We start from the raw sequence: 17,323 nt of genomic DNA, 5'->3' as shown, positions 1-17,323 counted from the left end.
GGACATGAATGAATGATGTTCATGATCAGTTCCATTCCAAACAAATGCTGTTCAGTCCCTTGGAACAATTCTACTGGCGTGGGAATGTGCAGCATTGTTCATTTAGATTTATTTTTTTTAAAACCTGCCTTTATTATTTTTATAAATAAGACAGGGAACATACATTTCTTCCTGCTATTTTCCCCACAACAACCCTGTGAGGTGGGCTGGGCTGAGCGAGAATGGGCCAAAGTCACCCAGCCAACTTTTCATGCCCAAGGCAAGGCTAGAATTCACAATCTCCTGGTATCTAGCCTAGTGACTTAACCACTAGACCAAACTGGCTCTCATTTATCTTACCCAAGTAGTTTCTTGGCAGAAAAAAAGCAGAACTGAATAATTCAAAACAAATTCAATACTACTGTAGTAGCCTATGAATCCAAATTGTCTCACAGTAATTCAACTATGAGGCCAGACATGTTTTGGGTCCATGATGAATACAAGAAAACAGTATCATAAAGAAAGTTTGATATTGTTGATTTTATGTATTTTGTCTGTAAAAAAGTATGACCAGATTTGGTTATTTTTGTAGCTTTTTTTAAGATTGAATAGAAACATATTTTAGCGAACCTAACTGGACATTTTTATTCTGGAACCTGGAAGTTCATTTTAGATTGTTTCAAACTTCCTTCATATGTTTAAAGATGGTTCTAATAAAATAAAATGGCACATAATTTCTCTCGATATATTTAGGCATAATTTCTTCTCAATCTGTGCTCAAAAAATGAGGACAAAATATAGTGGAATTTTAAAAAGACATGCATTGTAATACACTAACCACAACGATGTGGTTGCTTCATCTATATTAAAGCAAATGCTGTTTTATTTAGCACCATGGGACTTCTTTGAGGGGAAAAAATCACAGTGGCACTGTCTTAATTTCATAACACAGCATCATGTCAACAGTGATTTTGGCCAAACAACATACTAGTTCATTTAGTAGTTTGTTCAAAACATAAAATTCAGTTTAAAGAAAATTATGCCCAAAAGATACATTCAGAATAGAACAACAATTGAGTTGGAAAGAACTAGATACCCCCAAAAGGCAAGAGAAAGGCAAAGAAACTGGTCCCTACAGTATTGTAGCAACAAGATCCTCAATTCAGAGAGGATTCTTCTCTCTTTCCAGTCTTTTACATTCTTCAAAATATTTCCCCTCCTGCTCATCGTAATGTGAGAGTTTATCTGCAGTAATTTGACCTACAATTACATTTTGCAGACTAGGAAGGAAAAGAGTATGCTTCACAAAAAAGGAGTAAACCCATAGTTCTCTGGCTTGTACATAAGATTGGACAGTGCAATATTGTGCCACTGATTTTTTTCACTCTCTCCTTCACTGGACTGGAATAGGTTATCCAAGATGTTTGCTTGTAAGTGTCATAGCTTATAAGTTTTATCTTCAGCTTAGATTTAAGAACATCAAACCACATACACAAACAGCAGGGCAACCATATAAATCACATTGCTTGCAACAGTCTATCCTTGTTCACATGAAAGTTAGCAAAATGCATGTAATTTAGATATTTAGAGGATGACTTCACTTTGCGGTACATTTTGCTCTGTAATGGATGCTAGTTGAGGCTATGGGTCATTCAAGCGCAGAACAGAGAAATCATTCTATTCTTTCTTACACCCCAGCCCTACCAAGTACAACTGGTAGAAGAGATCCCACCTGAGAAACAGACAAGAGCAGAATCCTTGAGCTCTGAGACCCGTTGTTGTTTCAACTCATTTCATAAACAGGTTCATCCATAATATTAAAATTCCACTTCTTCCTTTCTACCTTGTGCTGCACAAGCCAGGCCCAAATAAAGAGTTTCATTTTACAGAAAACATACACTAAATATTTTTTCACAGAACGTCAGAGAGCCAAAAGACAGAATTTAACTAAGCCTTAAAAATTAAAATTTGAATTTCAAAAACTATTTGGAACACACTTTTATAGACTTGGACTACCATTTCAAAAGTTAAAATCAATGCTTTAGGAACACCATTCTGCAAATTAGTGTACTGTACTGTAGCCACCAACACTTCCAAATGTATCTTCAGCCTTCCCTAATGCATGGCCCCATCCTTCCATTAAAGGTTTATGCCAAATATCTAACTTTCTGAAAAGCAATTTTGAAGAAGATAGTTTTTCAAAATGAAATGCTCGTTCAAGGAAGATAGGCAAAAGCCAACATCTTAAATGGATCATTTTCAAAAAAACAAAAACCCTGCTACTGTCACCTGGTAAAAATTGTATGGAAAACCGGTTCAGACACACAGCTCCCAAGTGGTGGAAAAAACAAGGAACATTGAGACTGCACACTGGAAATTAGCATCAAAGGTACCAACCCATCTGATTTTTCTGTTTGTTCTTTTTGCCATCTTGTTGATAGCTGCAGTCGTGTCCGACCCATCGCGACCCCATGGACAACATTCCTCCAGGCCTTCCTGTCCTCTACCATCTTCTGGAGTCCATTTAAGCTCACGCCTACTGCTTCAGTGACTCCATCCAGCCACCTCATTCTCTGTTGTCCCCTCCTTCTATTGCCCTCGATCTTTCCCAGCATTAGGCTCTTCTCCAGTGAGTCCTTCCTTCTCATAAGGTGGCCAAAGTATTTGAGTTTCAACTTCAGGATCTGGCCTTCTAAAGAGCAGTCAGGGTTGATCTCCTCTAGGACTGACCGGTTTGATCGCCTTGCAGTCCAAGGGACTCACAGGAGTCTTCTCCAGCACCATAGTTCAAAGGCTTAAATTCTTTGGCACTCAGCCTTTCTTATGGTCCAACTTTCACTGCTATACATTGCAACTGGGAAGACCATAGCCTTGATTATATGCACTTTTGTTGACAGTGTGCTGTCTAGATTTACCATGGCTTTCCTCCCCAGGAGCAAGCGTCTTTTAATGTTTTGGCTACAGTCCCCATCTGCGGTGATCTTGGAGCCCAGGAAAATAAAATCTGTCACTACCTCCATTTCTTCCCCATCTATTTGCCAGGAATTGAAAGGGCCGGATGCCATGATCTTGGTTTTCCTAATGTTAAGTTTCAACCCAACTTTTGCACTCTCCTTCTTCACCCGCAACAAGAGGCTCTTTAGTTCTTCTTCACTTTCTGCCATTAGAGTGGTATTATCTGCATATCTTAGGTTGTTGATATTTCTCCCGGCAATCTTAATTCCAACTTTTGATTCATCTAGCCCTGCCTTTCTCATGATGTGCTCTGCATATAAGTTAAATAGGCAGGGTGACAGTATACAGCCTTGCCGGACTCCTTTCCCAATTTTGAACCAATCAATGGTTCCTTGTCCAGTTCTCACTGTTGCTTCTTGACCCACATATAGGTTTCTCAAGAGACAAATAAGATGGTCTGGTACTCCCATCTCTTTAAGAAATTGCCACAGTTTGTTGTGATCCACACAATCAAATGCTTTAGCATAGTCAATGAAGCAGAAGTAGATGTTTTTCTGGAACTCCCTAGCTTTCTCTATGATCCAGTGTATGTTGGCAATTTGATCTCTAGTTCCTTTGCCTCTTCGAAATCCTGCCTGTACTTCTGGTAGTTCTCGATCCACATACTGCTGGAGTCTAGCTTGTAGGATTTTAAGCATAACTTTACTAGCATGTGAAATGAGTGCAATGGTGCAATAGTTTGAACATTCTTTGGCAGTGCCTTTCTTTGGAATTGGAATGCCATGAAGACCAATCAAATAATCTAAGCATCACAGAAACACTTTTTGACATCTCAACCAGAGAGTGTATAATGCAAAAACAGACATGACTAAAATTTAAAAGAAATATTTCTTAGAGTCTGCACCAAAAACACAGATCAATTTGACTTCTGGCTTAACAAAATATAATAATCTCAAAAGGACAAATAGTACTGCTTTGAAGAAATAGCTCCCATGTTGTTCAAAGTAGCATACTATGCTGTGTTGCATGACTGCCTGAAGCATGCATGCATCCATCCTTCCTTCCCTCCCTCCCTCCCTTTCTCTTTGGCACACTGTACAGCATAATGGAAAATACATAACTTTTTTGCTTTTCATATACACACTTTCCACCAGTCACTTCTGCTTTAATAAGCAAGCAGACTTTCTAATGTTAGCATAACGTTATTGGAGAGGCTGCTTTGGAGATGTTATCCAGAGGAAAAGAGAAATAAATCCGGTGACTCTAAAAAACATCCCTTTTTTCTTTTCTTTTTACTTTCTCGATAAGGGAATTAACAAAAGCAATTTTACAGCCACTTTGCTAAATTATGCAGACCAATTCCACATTCCACATTAAATCAAATTCTGTTTTACTCACTCCACATTCAATACCTTTTTTCTAAAATGAAAATTGCATGCTAAGCAGATAAACATACTGCTCCCCTAGATAAATAAAATATTTAAACAAGTGTTTAAATATTCATCTCTATTCACCTTGATTTCAACCAGAAGTAACAAACTGTTCCTTTAAAAAAATCATTCTGGAGTTACACTTCACAGATAACTACTTTCTGAAGTTTTGAGGAACTACATAAGATTTCCTACGATAACGTTTTCCTTTTACTGTACTATTTGACCTGGAATGTAACCCAACAATCATTTCCTACCGGAGGAGAATACAGCAACAGCTATAAATTTTGTCCTGGCTTCCACCATCTTATTTTCATTTTTTTTTCCCTTCAAAGATTTGCCAACTACTTGTTTAATGTACCACAAATTTTACCAGCCATTACCATCTTCCATTTAACTCTTTTCCCATTACAAATCTTAAACAAAATACTCAATTTATTTTATTGCCTGCTGTCTGTAGCCTGCAGTTTCTAGAGAAGGGCCCCACTTCTGGCAAAAAAAAAATAAAATAGCCCAACAGTCTCTTCTTTAAGTGCTTCCTTTAATGGCTTTTCTGATGCTGGTTCCAGTATAAAAATCAGCACACACACACACATTCACACACAGAGATTGAAATAAAAAACTCAAGCACAATGATGCCATTTATGACTACTCTATAGGCAGGGCACACTTCATTCACCACAGTCTATCTACAAGTATACATCAGTATAGCTTTCCACTCATAAAATTATGACCATCATGATTTTCAGCACAGCGCTGTAATGTCTTCCAAGGAACAGCAGTTGTATGCCTACAGTGAGCATAGTTTCATCGGAAGAACACAATGAATCATACCCAAATTTCCATTTCAAACCACCACCACCCCACATTTTCTTCCGCTTCGACATGAACTCTGCAAAAGCAATGTCCCGTTGTATACTGAATTTTTAAACTTCACAAGAAGCATGTAGTCCTGGAAGGCAAACCTCTGCTTCTGTAAACTCTTGCAAAGAAGTCGACTTTTGAAGTTGAGTGGAGAAAACTTATATAAGCCTCGAACTCTTAAGGAACTGGATGAGAACACCATAGACAAATGTGTATTGGCTTAGGGTTTGCACCATCATCATCCTTTGCTGCCTTAGCATTTCTAGCATCCTTGGAATATCCAGTGCCTAAAAAAACATACGCACAAGTTGGAAAATCATTTAAGTGGTGATAACAAGCCACAACAGATGTAGTGAACTGTGAGAATAATCGGGGAAGAACAGGAGGAGGAGCCGCAGCCTAGGCAACGATCAGAGAAGAGAAATCTCAGTCCAGAGGAGGCAGGAGGATGGAGAAAGCATCTCAAAAAGGCCCCTCCCTACTTGTCAGGAAAGTAAAGGGAAGGGAAGGGAAAAGTGCTTTCAGACGTGCAAGATTCTGCTACTGTGACAATACGGTAAAGGCAGTGTTAGCACTCATGGTTTTGGTTTCTTGTCTGAACTATCTTGAAGGGCTGACCACTATATAGACACTTATGTGACAAATCTGAGAGTTGAAGTCCACAAGTCACAAAAGAGCCAAGGTTCCCCACCCCTGCCCTAGAAGGTATCCCCGTTGACTCCCATAATCCCTAGTTTAAAAATTAAGAAATAACCTCATTGTGCTCCAGACAGGCAATCATGATTTCTGATAGGATGACCACTCCAGTTCTTCCTACGCCAGCACTGCAGTGCACCAGTAGAGGGGGATTGGGAATTGCAGGGTCTGTGGTACTGTTGGTATGGCGGCGTACGGACTGTATCTCTTCCAAATATGCTATTGGATCCAGAGGAAAAGAAGAAAGGAGAAAATATTTAAATTAGATATCACTGATATATTTTTTGGACTTTGCAGTAAGAGAAATGTATATCTGAATTCCAACTATGCATTGAACTATTCAACTTTTGACTTCAGAAATTAAACAAAACTAAGTTTAGTATTTGGATAGGAGATCTTAAAAAAAAACACAGGGCTGTAGATCTGGATAAGATGACGCAAAACATCCTGGAGAAAGATACTTCAAACCACTTCTACACTGCAGAAATGTATCTATCAAACTTTGATTCAAGAGAGAATTTAGCAGTGCTGCACACTAACGCTTATCTGGAATATATATCTACAGCTAATCCTCAAGTTATGACCGTGAATTGATCTTTTGTAAGTCATGCTGGTCATTCAACAGATCATCACGTGAGCAACCCTATTTGATGTCATTCTTTGCAGTGGTTGTTAAGGAAATCTGTGGTCCTTGAGTGAAGATCACAATTGTTAAGAGAACCCATTTTCCTCAATGGGTGTTTTTTTTTTGCCAGAAACTAGAAGCAAATGCAAGTTTCTAGCAAAATAATCATAAATCACAGTCACTTGATTGCAGATGCTGCAAATAGAAGTGCAGACTTACTGCTGAACACACAAATGTGATCATGTGACCATGAAGGGGGTATCAAAACTTCTAATCCAGGTTGCAAGTACCACCCAGAGAAGTCTACTGGATATTTGAATGATTGCTAAGTGACCAGTTGTAAGTCAAGGACTACCTGTATTCAGCAGGATGTAACATATAAATAAACATACATTTTGCCTTCTAACTAGGAATTTAAATAACTTATAATTTTATTCAATGAAATGTTGGTGTATTTCAGTAAATTTCAACCTTGCTTGCTCTTCACAACCTTCTGAAATGAGATGAATTTATTTACAGTACTTGTGTCTCCTTAACAACAATTCTCATTTTCTCCTAGGGGACAACTGTGATTAAAATGCAATGACCAATTTTTAATGACTAAAATTCCAAACAGAACAAAACAGCAGAAATGAAAACAAAAGTGCCTTATGGCAATGTGGGAGGAAGAGAGATTAAGGCTAACATACAAAATGCATGATTCTTTCATATTGCAATAAACTGTTTTAGCACAGAACCTAAACAACTATTTTTTATTTATTTTTTTTATTTTAATTCCATTTATATCCCGCCCTTCTCCGAAGACTCAGGGCGGCTTACAAGCTTAGCAGTATTGATGTTGTCCACGTATCATATAAACTGCATTTTCTCTCTTTCTTTCTCTCTCTCTCTCTCTCTCTCTCTCTCTCTCTCTCTCACACACACACACACACACACACACACACATACATACACACAAAGAAGCTGAAATCTTGTGAGGACATTAAAACTTACAAGATTTCAGTATTTTTACAATGTATTTCAGGACTGATTTGGCCTCTTTTTAAAAAAACATTAGGGTAACATTGGGTTAGGCTAACCTTACAATTGCACACAACAGGATTTAGATCACCATGCACATAGTGGAAGGTGTGCATTTAGACTTCATACATGGCCTGGGGAGCCATAGCTGTAAGGCAAAACTTAGCTATTCAAGGCTTTCTTTAGATATCCCCCATATCCCCAGCCTTTACAGACAGGCCTTTTAAAAATTTAAGTTGAAGGTAACCAATAGATTATATCCGTTTTCCATGCAGACAATTATCAGCCCCAGACCTATTTTGTTTCAGCAGGTTTCACATAATAGAAGAAATAATAGAAAATGAACAGTAAGTTAAAAAAGAAAAAAGAAGACGACAAGCACATACACAGAAACCCTTTTGTGTCTTCTGGGCAACCATGTTCTGGCCAGTCAGTATACTGAAGATGCCAAACTGTTCTCTCTTGTCCTGTGAGGAGGTGTTTGATCTTCAAACCTGTGGTGGCATAGCAACCAGAATCTGTCCGGAAGCGAGTGGTGATCTTGAATCTCCCATAGGTCACTGTGTTGTGCCTTGAACCAAGTCGTGGCCAGTATCGGAAGCTTTTCTCTCGGCCGCCTTCCTGCAAACATAAAGTCTATCAGCAAAAGAATAAAGAGGTAGCTGCAGAATGTTCCACAAGATTTACTTCTTAATATATTATTTATTATTACTTTTGGTCAAGGAGTTTACTAATTCTTCATCCCTTCATCTTCAAAGTATCTTTTCAAATATCTTGTAATCCAAATTGGGCTGGGAGTTGCACAGGCCAATGAGATACAAGCATCAGGAGACATCCGAATGTCTACTGTTTATTCCTAAAGCAGCTGCTTTCCAACTTGATGTCTTACAAATATATTGGAATGCAACTTCCCATATTTTCAGATAGAAAAAGGCAGACTGACAATTCAAGTAGTTACAGTCCTTAAACGTTTAAAAGGCACCAAACTAGCTGGTTTTGAAAGATTTTCCATACTAGTTTTCTATGTCATTTTCTAGAATCCAGTCAAGACAAAATCAGCTTAAACAGAAGGCTCATCCATACATTTGTTTCAAAATTATATTTTTGAGGGGTGAGATATGATTCAAGAAAATAGATTTACCTCTTCTGCTGTCACCATGGTTATAATGGCAACCCCTTGCTCCCATACCATCTGCCAGAAATCTTGGCATGTATTTTGCAAAGGACCTTGGGTTGCAATATAATCCCACTCCATGCCCCCGACACAGACCTGTAGAATAAGAAACAGGATATGGATGCCAAGATTATGAAAGCATACTGGTCCACAATGCAAGGGGGGGAAAACCCCAGCCATAGACATTTGTAAAACCTAAACGCTAAGAATGGAACAAAATAAATGTTTACTCTTTCCCTTAAACATGGTTCCCTCCATACCAATCAAGATGCTTTCTAGGACCATTACTTTAGGAGTGGGGACATGGGACAGGAAATGCCTTTTTTCAGTGGATTTTAGAGCGAAGATAAGGCTATGAAATCATTATATGCTTACATTCTTAAGCTGATATAGTGCCAGCTGCAATTCCCCAATCTATGCTTTTTGTTGTGTTGGACTGAAATTTTTAAAGCATGTTGAGCAATTAACTTATATACATATATCTATATCCATAACACTCTCTCTCTCTCTCTCTCTCTCTCTCTCTCTCTCTCTCTCTCTTTATATATATATATATATATATATATATATATATGTATGTATGTATGTATGTATGTATGTATGTATGTATATATATATATCCAGGGACGTGGTAGCTCAGTGGGTTAGGACGCTGAGCCTGTTGATCAGAAGGTCGGCAGTTTGGCAGGTTGAATCCCAAGTGCCGCGTAACAGAGTGAGCGCCTGTTACTCATCCAAGCTTCTGCCAACCTAGCAGTTCGAAAGCACGTAAAAATGTAAGTAGGAAAATAGGGACCACTACGGTGGGAAGGTAACAGCGTTCCGTGTGCCTTTGGCGTCTAGTCATGCCGTCCACATGACCACGGAGACGTCCTCGGACAAGCGCTGGCTCTTCGGCTTTGAAACGGAGATGAGCACCGGCCCCTAGAGTTGGAAACGACTACCACACATGTGCGGGGGAAACTTTACCTTTACCTTATATCTATATATCTATATATATCTATATCTATCTATATCTATCTATCTATCTATCTATCTATCTATATATATATATTTGTTTTCTGAGGTTTTCGCGGGTGTTTGTATGTGGATCTTTGGTCATTCAGAAACCTAACTACAGCTGCAACATCAGCCACTTTAAACCCCTCCAAACCACACAATAAGCAAACTGACACCCACTATAAAAACAGGGCACCACCACAAACACGAAGCCGAACAAAAGCAGCACAACTCACCAGCTCAGGTCTAAGGCTGGCAGCTGAGACCAGCCCATCCACTCAAAACACACCCCCACCCAATCAGAACACACCCACCATTCAAAACACACTCCCACCCAATCAGAACACACTTAATCCCCCACCCAATCAGAGCACACCTCCACCCACAGAACACACCCCCTCTGGCAGTTTAAAAAAGAGGAACAAACAGCCACATGCTTCTCCCAGAAGAAGGAAGCTGAAGCCACCAGCCTGATGATGATGGATGGGATTCCGTCGAAACGTTGCTCCTACACCTTTAGCTCTACGCGGGGAAAAAACCCGAATGACCAAAGATCCATATATATATATATATATATATATATATATATATATATATATATATATATATATATATATATATATATATATATATATATATATATATATATATATATATATATATATATATATATATATATATATATATATATATATATATATATATATATATATATATATATATATATATATATATATATATATATATATATATATATATATCTCCATATCCATATATATATCCATATATATATATATATATATATATATATATATATATATATATAGAGAGAGAGAGAGAGAGAGAGAGAGAGAGAGAGAGAATGAACTCAGATTTGGGGGAGGAGTGATATTTTAAGAAGTTTTTGAAATTTAAGTGGAAGATCTGTTTCTGAAGACATCTTATTTCTAACCTTACCTTAATGTGTGATGCATTGATATAACCTGTATTATTTTCCTTAGTAGGGACTAGCTCAACTCTGGTGTCATCATAAGGAAGCACATCCTGGAATCGGTTCCTCTCTGCATTTTCTGGGAGACAGGCTATTGAACAGTCGCCTTCTATCAGCCTTTTCTTTTGAATCCGTTCATATTCCGTAAACACCATCCCTTGGTCTAACCGTTGTTCCAAACCTTTAAACTAAAAATGTAGAAAAACAGATGGAATTAATAATTAATTAATAATAATTAAAATTATAAAATTCAAATAATTAAATTAATTAATAATTGATACAATGAATGAAGGTAAATATATATGTCTCAGGATAATGTTGCAGGATCTAGACCGAGGTTTAAGTCATCCGAGCTTTCAGACATGTGTTGGAGCCCATCCTCAGGGAACGTCTCTCTAGCCTGGATGCCAGCAAAAGTCCGAAAGCTCAGAAGACAAAACCTTGGATCCTGGTGACCGACCCAGATTGGATCCTGCAATTTCCCATTTTACATTTTCTGAGTTTGTCTAAAACATTCTTGCTTCTCCCCAGCCCTCCAGCCTGCCAAAACACTATCAGCTCTGGACCCAATAACCTTGGGTTCCCACAGCTGAGTTATTATTGTTATGACTAGCTGAACTCTCCTCCACATTCCCCCTCCCAGCATCAACTAATTCTAAAAGCAATAGAGAAAATGGCTGCATTTCCATCAGTTGTCAAAGCAAGAACATCCGATGTTAGCACTGTTGACACCAAAACAAATTAAACAATTTAGATGCACGTACAAATAAAACCTAGCAGTGAACTTCCAAACAGCCAATATCTGAAATGAGATGAAGCCAAGAATAATTTGGAAAGCTCAAGGCCATCATGGAACAGACCCTGAAATTTATTTAGGGCCACTGACCCCATTCTTACAGACACAGAACAAGGAATCAATATCAAAAGATTGTAATAATATAGTGGTTGGTATCTAGCATTTCTTTTAACAATTGTTTGCTGTATGAAGGCTGTCTAGGACAGAATCCCCCAACCTTTTCAGCTTTTCGAACTGGCGGGATGGGGAGGGTGTCCCGTGCACTCAGGGGGCAAGTGTCCATACATGCAGCTCCATTTGCATGAGCGGCATATGCACGTGCCTGTCGCTCACACAAATGAAGTGTGCATGCATGCAGTCGCCTGCTGCTTGAGGGGATGCACACACACAGGGTTGCCCACCACTTCCGCAATTCAATTCCAAAAGGCTCAAGGCCCGGTAGTGAGCTGCAGACCCCTGGTCTATCATTTTTTTTATTTATTTTATTTTTATTACATTTATATCCCGCCCTTCTCTGAAGACTCCGGGCGGCTTACAAGCTTAGCAGTAGCCTTCATTCTATGTATATGCCTGCTTATTAGGGCTTTCACACACACCCCAAGCGGCATTATTACAAAGTCAGCTTAATTGCCCCCAACAATCTGGGTCCTCATTTTACCTACCTCGGAAGGATGGAAGGCTGAGTCAACCTTGAGCCTGGTGGGATGCGAACCTGCACTAATTGCAGGCAGCTGGTGTTACTTAAGGAGGCATTAGCCCACTGCTCCACCAAGGCTCTTTCATATCATATCATATCATATCATATCATGGTATGTAAACATTTTAAAACCATTTTTAATGAAGAAACTATACAACTTGTGACTCGATCATCTTTTTAGAGATATTTCTTTATCTAAACAGAGAAATAGAATGACAAAGGACAGGCAAAAAAGCATTGGGAGTAGGGGGAATGTCCAACTTCCTGACAGCTTCCCCAGAGTTTTCCTGTGGGAATCTGGCAGAGACCAACATAAATTTCCCCTGCCCTGCCGGCAGATCAGTGGTTGCTGCTGGGAGGGTGAGGGACTAAGGGATCGTGAAACTGGCTGAAACTGTCACAGACATTGAAAATGAAGATTACATGTCCACAGTGGCAGTACAGCAGCAGCCAGTAATAGTAAACCAGCCACAATTTTTCTAAATTTTATTCTTTTGAGAGTCATGGGTTCTGGATTTTGGACACATTTTAAACATTAGCCCATTTGAAGCATGTTAGTTCAAAAATTGTTGCTCTATGATGCACTGTTTTGCCAAGTTAAAGAACATGGCAAGAGAGTTTTAGTAGTACATAGATAATTAAACTTAAATAAATAAAATATACATGTGCTCTAAGCAGTTAAAAGAAACTGCTGATTGACAAACTGATGACCAATCCTAATACTATTTTTGTGTCCAAACCCAAATTTGGATAGCCAAGTTTGAATAACTAAGCATTGGGGATGAATTTTCAAAACACAGACATATCCTAAGCAAACATCAGACCAACCCGTTCATCATTCGTTGCTCTGGGAGATTCTTCCTTCCCCTCGCTTGGCAGAGGAAGACGAGATAATGTTAGTCCGTTCAGAGCTGCTAACTTCAAAGGTCCCATTTTTTTAGCTTCAGCTCTGTTCTTTTTCATGACCTGCTGAAAGAAGACAATCTTTCCAAATACATTGTGATAGAAACCAGAGACAAACTGGAGGAGCAACAAAATTGTGGCTAAACAAGAATATGAACACTTCCCCATTCATGTCTGGTACTCTAAGGCTCTCTCTGTGTGTAGACATATAAATAATTTCTCCTCATGAAGTAATGAATCATAACATATTTTATATATATATATATCACACACACACTATCAGATATGTCAAACACAAGGCTGGATCCGGCTGGATCCGGCCCGGGAAGTGGTTTCATGTGGCCCGCGAAGCCATCCTGGAAACAGTGAGGGAACGGCCCCCACTGCCTTGGCCCTGGCCCAGAAACCCTCCTTCTGCCAGAGACCCTCAGATCTGTCCCACTCCTGCCCGGGCCCCCATAGGCACCCTTGATGCGAACGATGTAGAGCTGGCCACGCCCACCCAGTAGGCCATGCCCACCCCGGCCATACCCACCCAGCCCCCTGAGGGCAACCGCAATGCTGATGCGGCCCTCAATGAAATTGAGTTTGACACCCCTGCACTATATAAAGCTAAAGGTTTCCCTCTTTCCAGTCATACCATGTTTCCCTGAAAGTAAGACCTACCCCAAAAATAAGCCTTCGCTTGATTTTTGGGGATGGGCCTAATATAAGTCCTACCCCAAAAATAAACCCTAGGCCGTGTGTGCGTTCGTGTGTGTGTGTGTGTGTGTGCGTGTGCGTATCTGCCCCACGCACCCCACACCCTCTTACCATTGCAGCCTGCCTTTGCTCACCGGCCCACTTCTTCTGCGGTATCCCCCGGCCTGTATTTCACAGTCAGAGCCCTTTCCATTCTCAGCTACATCTGGGATGTTTGATATGTTTCAGTAGGACCGTTAAAAACAATTTCATGTGGATCTACTTCTATGTGAGAATTAATACGAGATCTCCATAAAGTTGACATGTACCGTATATACTAGCTTTCTCCAGGCCATGGAAGGGACCATAGCTTGAAAATAAACAATATTCTCTTCGTACCTTCAGTCCCATGTTCATTGCCTACAAATCCCATGCTGTCAAAAGGCAAACTCAGTAGAGACATATACTTACGATGCCACTGGGTCTCCTGCTTGGTTAATATGAAGAGCTTTTCAAATATGACATAAAAAGATGAAAAGAAGACAAATCTTGAGAAAACTCACCCCTAAAGGAGGCAGCCCTTCCACAATATTCTTCTTCCCTGACAGTAATTCAGACACTGGTCTCTTCTTTACAGAATCCTTCCGCACTCTATAGCGGGCAGAAATGGTTAAGTCAGACTCTGACACAGATGGAGTTAACAGCCCGTCTCCTCTCCTTACTGCCTGAGAGTCACCCATGATGTGTGTGGGGCTCACGTCTTTTACCCTCTTGTCAGTCTCAGTAATGTGCAATTTAGGCTCATGTATATGTAAAGGACCAGGAGATGAAGCAACGGAACTATAAGGGTAGTTCAATAAAGATTCAGTTGGATAACATGCCATTAGGGAAGAAAGCTGGGCTTTTCCATTGATGAATGGCAGGGCTGGATTAGCCTTACTTTCGTCTTCACATTCTTCCTCTTCTTCACTACTATGAATGAGCATTGTTGCATCTGAAAGAGATTTCTTATGCCCATAATTCACATTGTCCTCTTGCTCCTCGATTTCTTCTTGTTTTGCCTTTTCTAGGAATACAGAAGTCTGTGATCCAGACGGGATCGCCTTTGGATGAGCCACATCTGCAGTTGAGGCTGACATGGTTCTCTCTTTAATCCTCATGGCCTCAAAACTGTGCGCCAGGCCAGCAATTTCAATGCTGTTTCTCTTCTGCAACTGAGCATGCCGAGCTGATGTCAAAGGCTCACTCACTTCCTGAAGGGAATGGGCAACTGGCAGACTGTCCTCCTGGAACGTCTGAACAGAGTGATGGACCCGTCGGGTGATGAGATCAGGGTTACTATTACTGCTGTAGAAATGTCTGGATAGGTCTGGTGTGCTGTTAGCAGGTCGTGGATAAGGATAAGGAGGTGGAGGGCGGTATACTTGAGTCTTCATGATGTTTGGTGCAGGATATTCTTGAGCTTGCAATTGAACATTTGTTAATTCAGGAACGCTCACTGCTCCAACTACCAAGCGTCTTTCAGGGGGATAAGGATATGAGGACTGGCTGTGGAAGCTGTAATTCAGATTAAATGGGTAATGACCAGAATGGGGGGAAGCAAAGTTAGCATGTTCTCGGATTTCAGGCTGACTGTACACCAGGGCATCAGGCCTACTGTAAGCGTATGAATTGCCTATATTAAGGTTTCTCATGGAATGACTCTGTCTGTCTGAATTCATCATTCCTCGGTTTAGTTGCTTCATCACAGTCTCATAATCTGGGGTAGGCCGATAAGAAGGTGGTATTAGGGCACTATGTCGATGCGATGGGACATAATCTGAATGGAGGACATCACTGCCAGTAATGCTTGGGTTGGAGGACACAGGTGATGGCTGCATATAGTGCTGCAGGTTATTCAAGGAATTTGTGCTGTGAGCACTGTAGACACTGCCGTTGCGGATTCTACCATTATAGTCATGTGGCGCTCTGTCCAAGCTAGTCTGAGAATGGCAGTAATAGCCATTCTGGTTAGTCCCATAGAGATTATCTGGAATAGAAATGTTTGCATCTATTTATACCAACATGATGGTAGAAAGAGATAAAAAGCAGTTGCTATCACAATATCATTCTTTCGCTTCACCATTGTATTTTAAAATTAAAAATAAAGCTATGCCTTCATGGGTAAATAAATGACAACTTTCATTGTCAACACTTAAAATACTTAAAGTGCAAGATATCTAATTCCAGTCCACTAGCAAAAGCAGCTTCTACTTAATGAAATGTACAGATATTGAAATAAAACCAATATTGCAGATCCACCTACAATATTCTGTCTGCTCACTCCCCAGCCTTCCCATCCTGAGAAAGAAACCCTGGACTCTGTGTGTATCAGTGGTGGGATTCAGCCAGTTCGCACTGGTTCGGTAGAACCAGTAGCTAAATTTTGTTGAGTTCGGAGAACCGGCTGAACCCATGCTGCTTCTGGAAGTCCATTCTAGACCTGGTGGAGGCCTCCCATGCCTAGAATGGCCCACCGGAAGTGCATGGATGTCACTTCCAGAAGTCCATTCTAGGCCTTGGAGGCCGAGGCCTGCATCAATGCAGAGAACCGGATGTTCAGGTATTTGAATCCCACCACTGGTGTGTTTGTGTGTATGTGGGGAGGGCCACACGCACGCAGTCCTATGTGTGTGTGAGAGAGAGAGTACAGCAAGCAAAAGGCAGATGATATTTTCTTCCCAACATTCTCCTTATATTGTAATTAGCCACACAGAGTGCCCTTTTCAGCAGAACACAGTAAACTTGCTTAAAGACTTTTAATTGTCAACATTAGGAAACCTAAATGTTGCAAATACAGTATTCATAACAGCATACAACTTTAGTCTTTGACCCTCCACCCAGTGCTACTGTGCTAATGAGAAATCCTCCTCCCTACGTACCAGCTGAACAAGCTTTTAGTAATTAGTTCTTACTGTCCCTTTAAAATATGAACAGTATGACTATTAATTATAAAGTTCACTGATTCAATTTTGCTCTTGTATTTATTTTCCAGCTGGAAACTTAAAGTAATATGTAGCACAAAGAGAAACTCAGTGGTAGAATATAGATTTGATAAAAAGATCCAGGTTCAAACTCCAGAGTCTTCAGGTTTAAGGATGCAGATAGCACGTGATCAGGAGGAGTCTGATAGCAACTTTTCTAATTAACACATTTTATTGAAAGATATAGGGATGTAGTCACAAAAGGCACCAGCAGACTCCTCCAGATTTTTTTTCCACGATAGAAAACATGGCTCTCTTCCTACAATGTCTACAACAAGCTAGCACGTGATGGAATTTGAAGAATTTGGAGAACTTGGAAGGGTGTTGCCCATGTCAATAACCAACCGAATGAGACGAAAATTTGTTCTGAGACAAGGCAGCACCTTGTCTTCTTACATTAGAGCCATATAATCAGTTCCTTATTCAGGTACTAAGCAGTTTGCATGTTCTAAGCCAGGGGTCCTCAAACCCCGGGCCGCGGCCTGTTCAG

The 17,323-nt window shown here is 40.1% G+C and overlaps 1 protein-coding gene across 4 annotated transcripts in view; it reads right to left on the bottom strand.

The window, feature by feature from the left end:
• Positions 1 to 3,433: 3,433 nt before the first annotated feature.
• PTPN21 (protein tyrosine phosphatase non-receptor type 21) overlaps positions 3,434 to 17,323 on the bottom strand; it is a 65,581-nt gene continuing 51,691 nt past the window's right edge. For 3 of the 4 annotated variants that reach the window (XM_081322101.1, XM_081322102.1, XM_081322103.1), the window contains 7 exons: positions 14,374 to 15,839; positions 13,055 to 13,195; positions 10,700 to 10,921; positions 8,711 to 8,839; positions 7,956 to 8,190; positions 5,983 to 6,143; positions 3,434 to 5,515 (listed from right to left, as the gene is read on the bottom strand). In XM_081322101.1, the coding sequence (XP_081178227.1) occupies positions 5,387 to 5,515; positions 5,983 to 6,143; positions 7,956 to 8,190; positions 8,711 to 8,839; positions 10,700 to 10,921; positions 13,055 to 13,195; positions 14,374 to 15,839 (2,483 nt within the window). In that variant the 3' untranslated portion in view covers positions 3,434 to 5,386. The remainder of the gene's footprint in view (positions 5,516 to 5,982; positions 6,144 to 7,955; positions 8,191 to 8,710; positions 8,840 to 10,699; positions 10,922 to 13,054; positions 13,196 to 14,373; positions 15,840 to 17,323) is intronic. The other variant, XM_081322104.1, reaches the window with a different exon arrangement.

This window comes from Vipera berus (genome assembly GCF_964194415.1).
Source record: "Vipera berus genome assembly, chromosome: 1".
NCBI lineage: Eukaryota > Metazoa > Chordata > Lepidosauria > Squamata > Viperidae > Vipera > Vipera berus.
The sequence above is the reverse complement of the archived record's forward strand: the minus strand, read 5'-3'. Positions and strand labels throughout refer to the sequence as shown.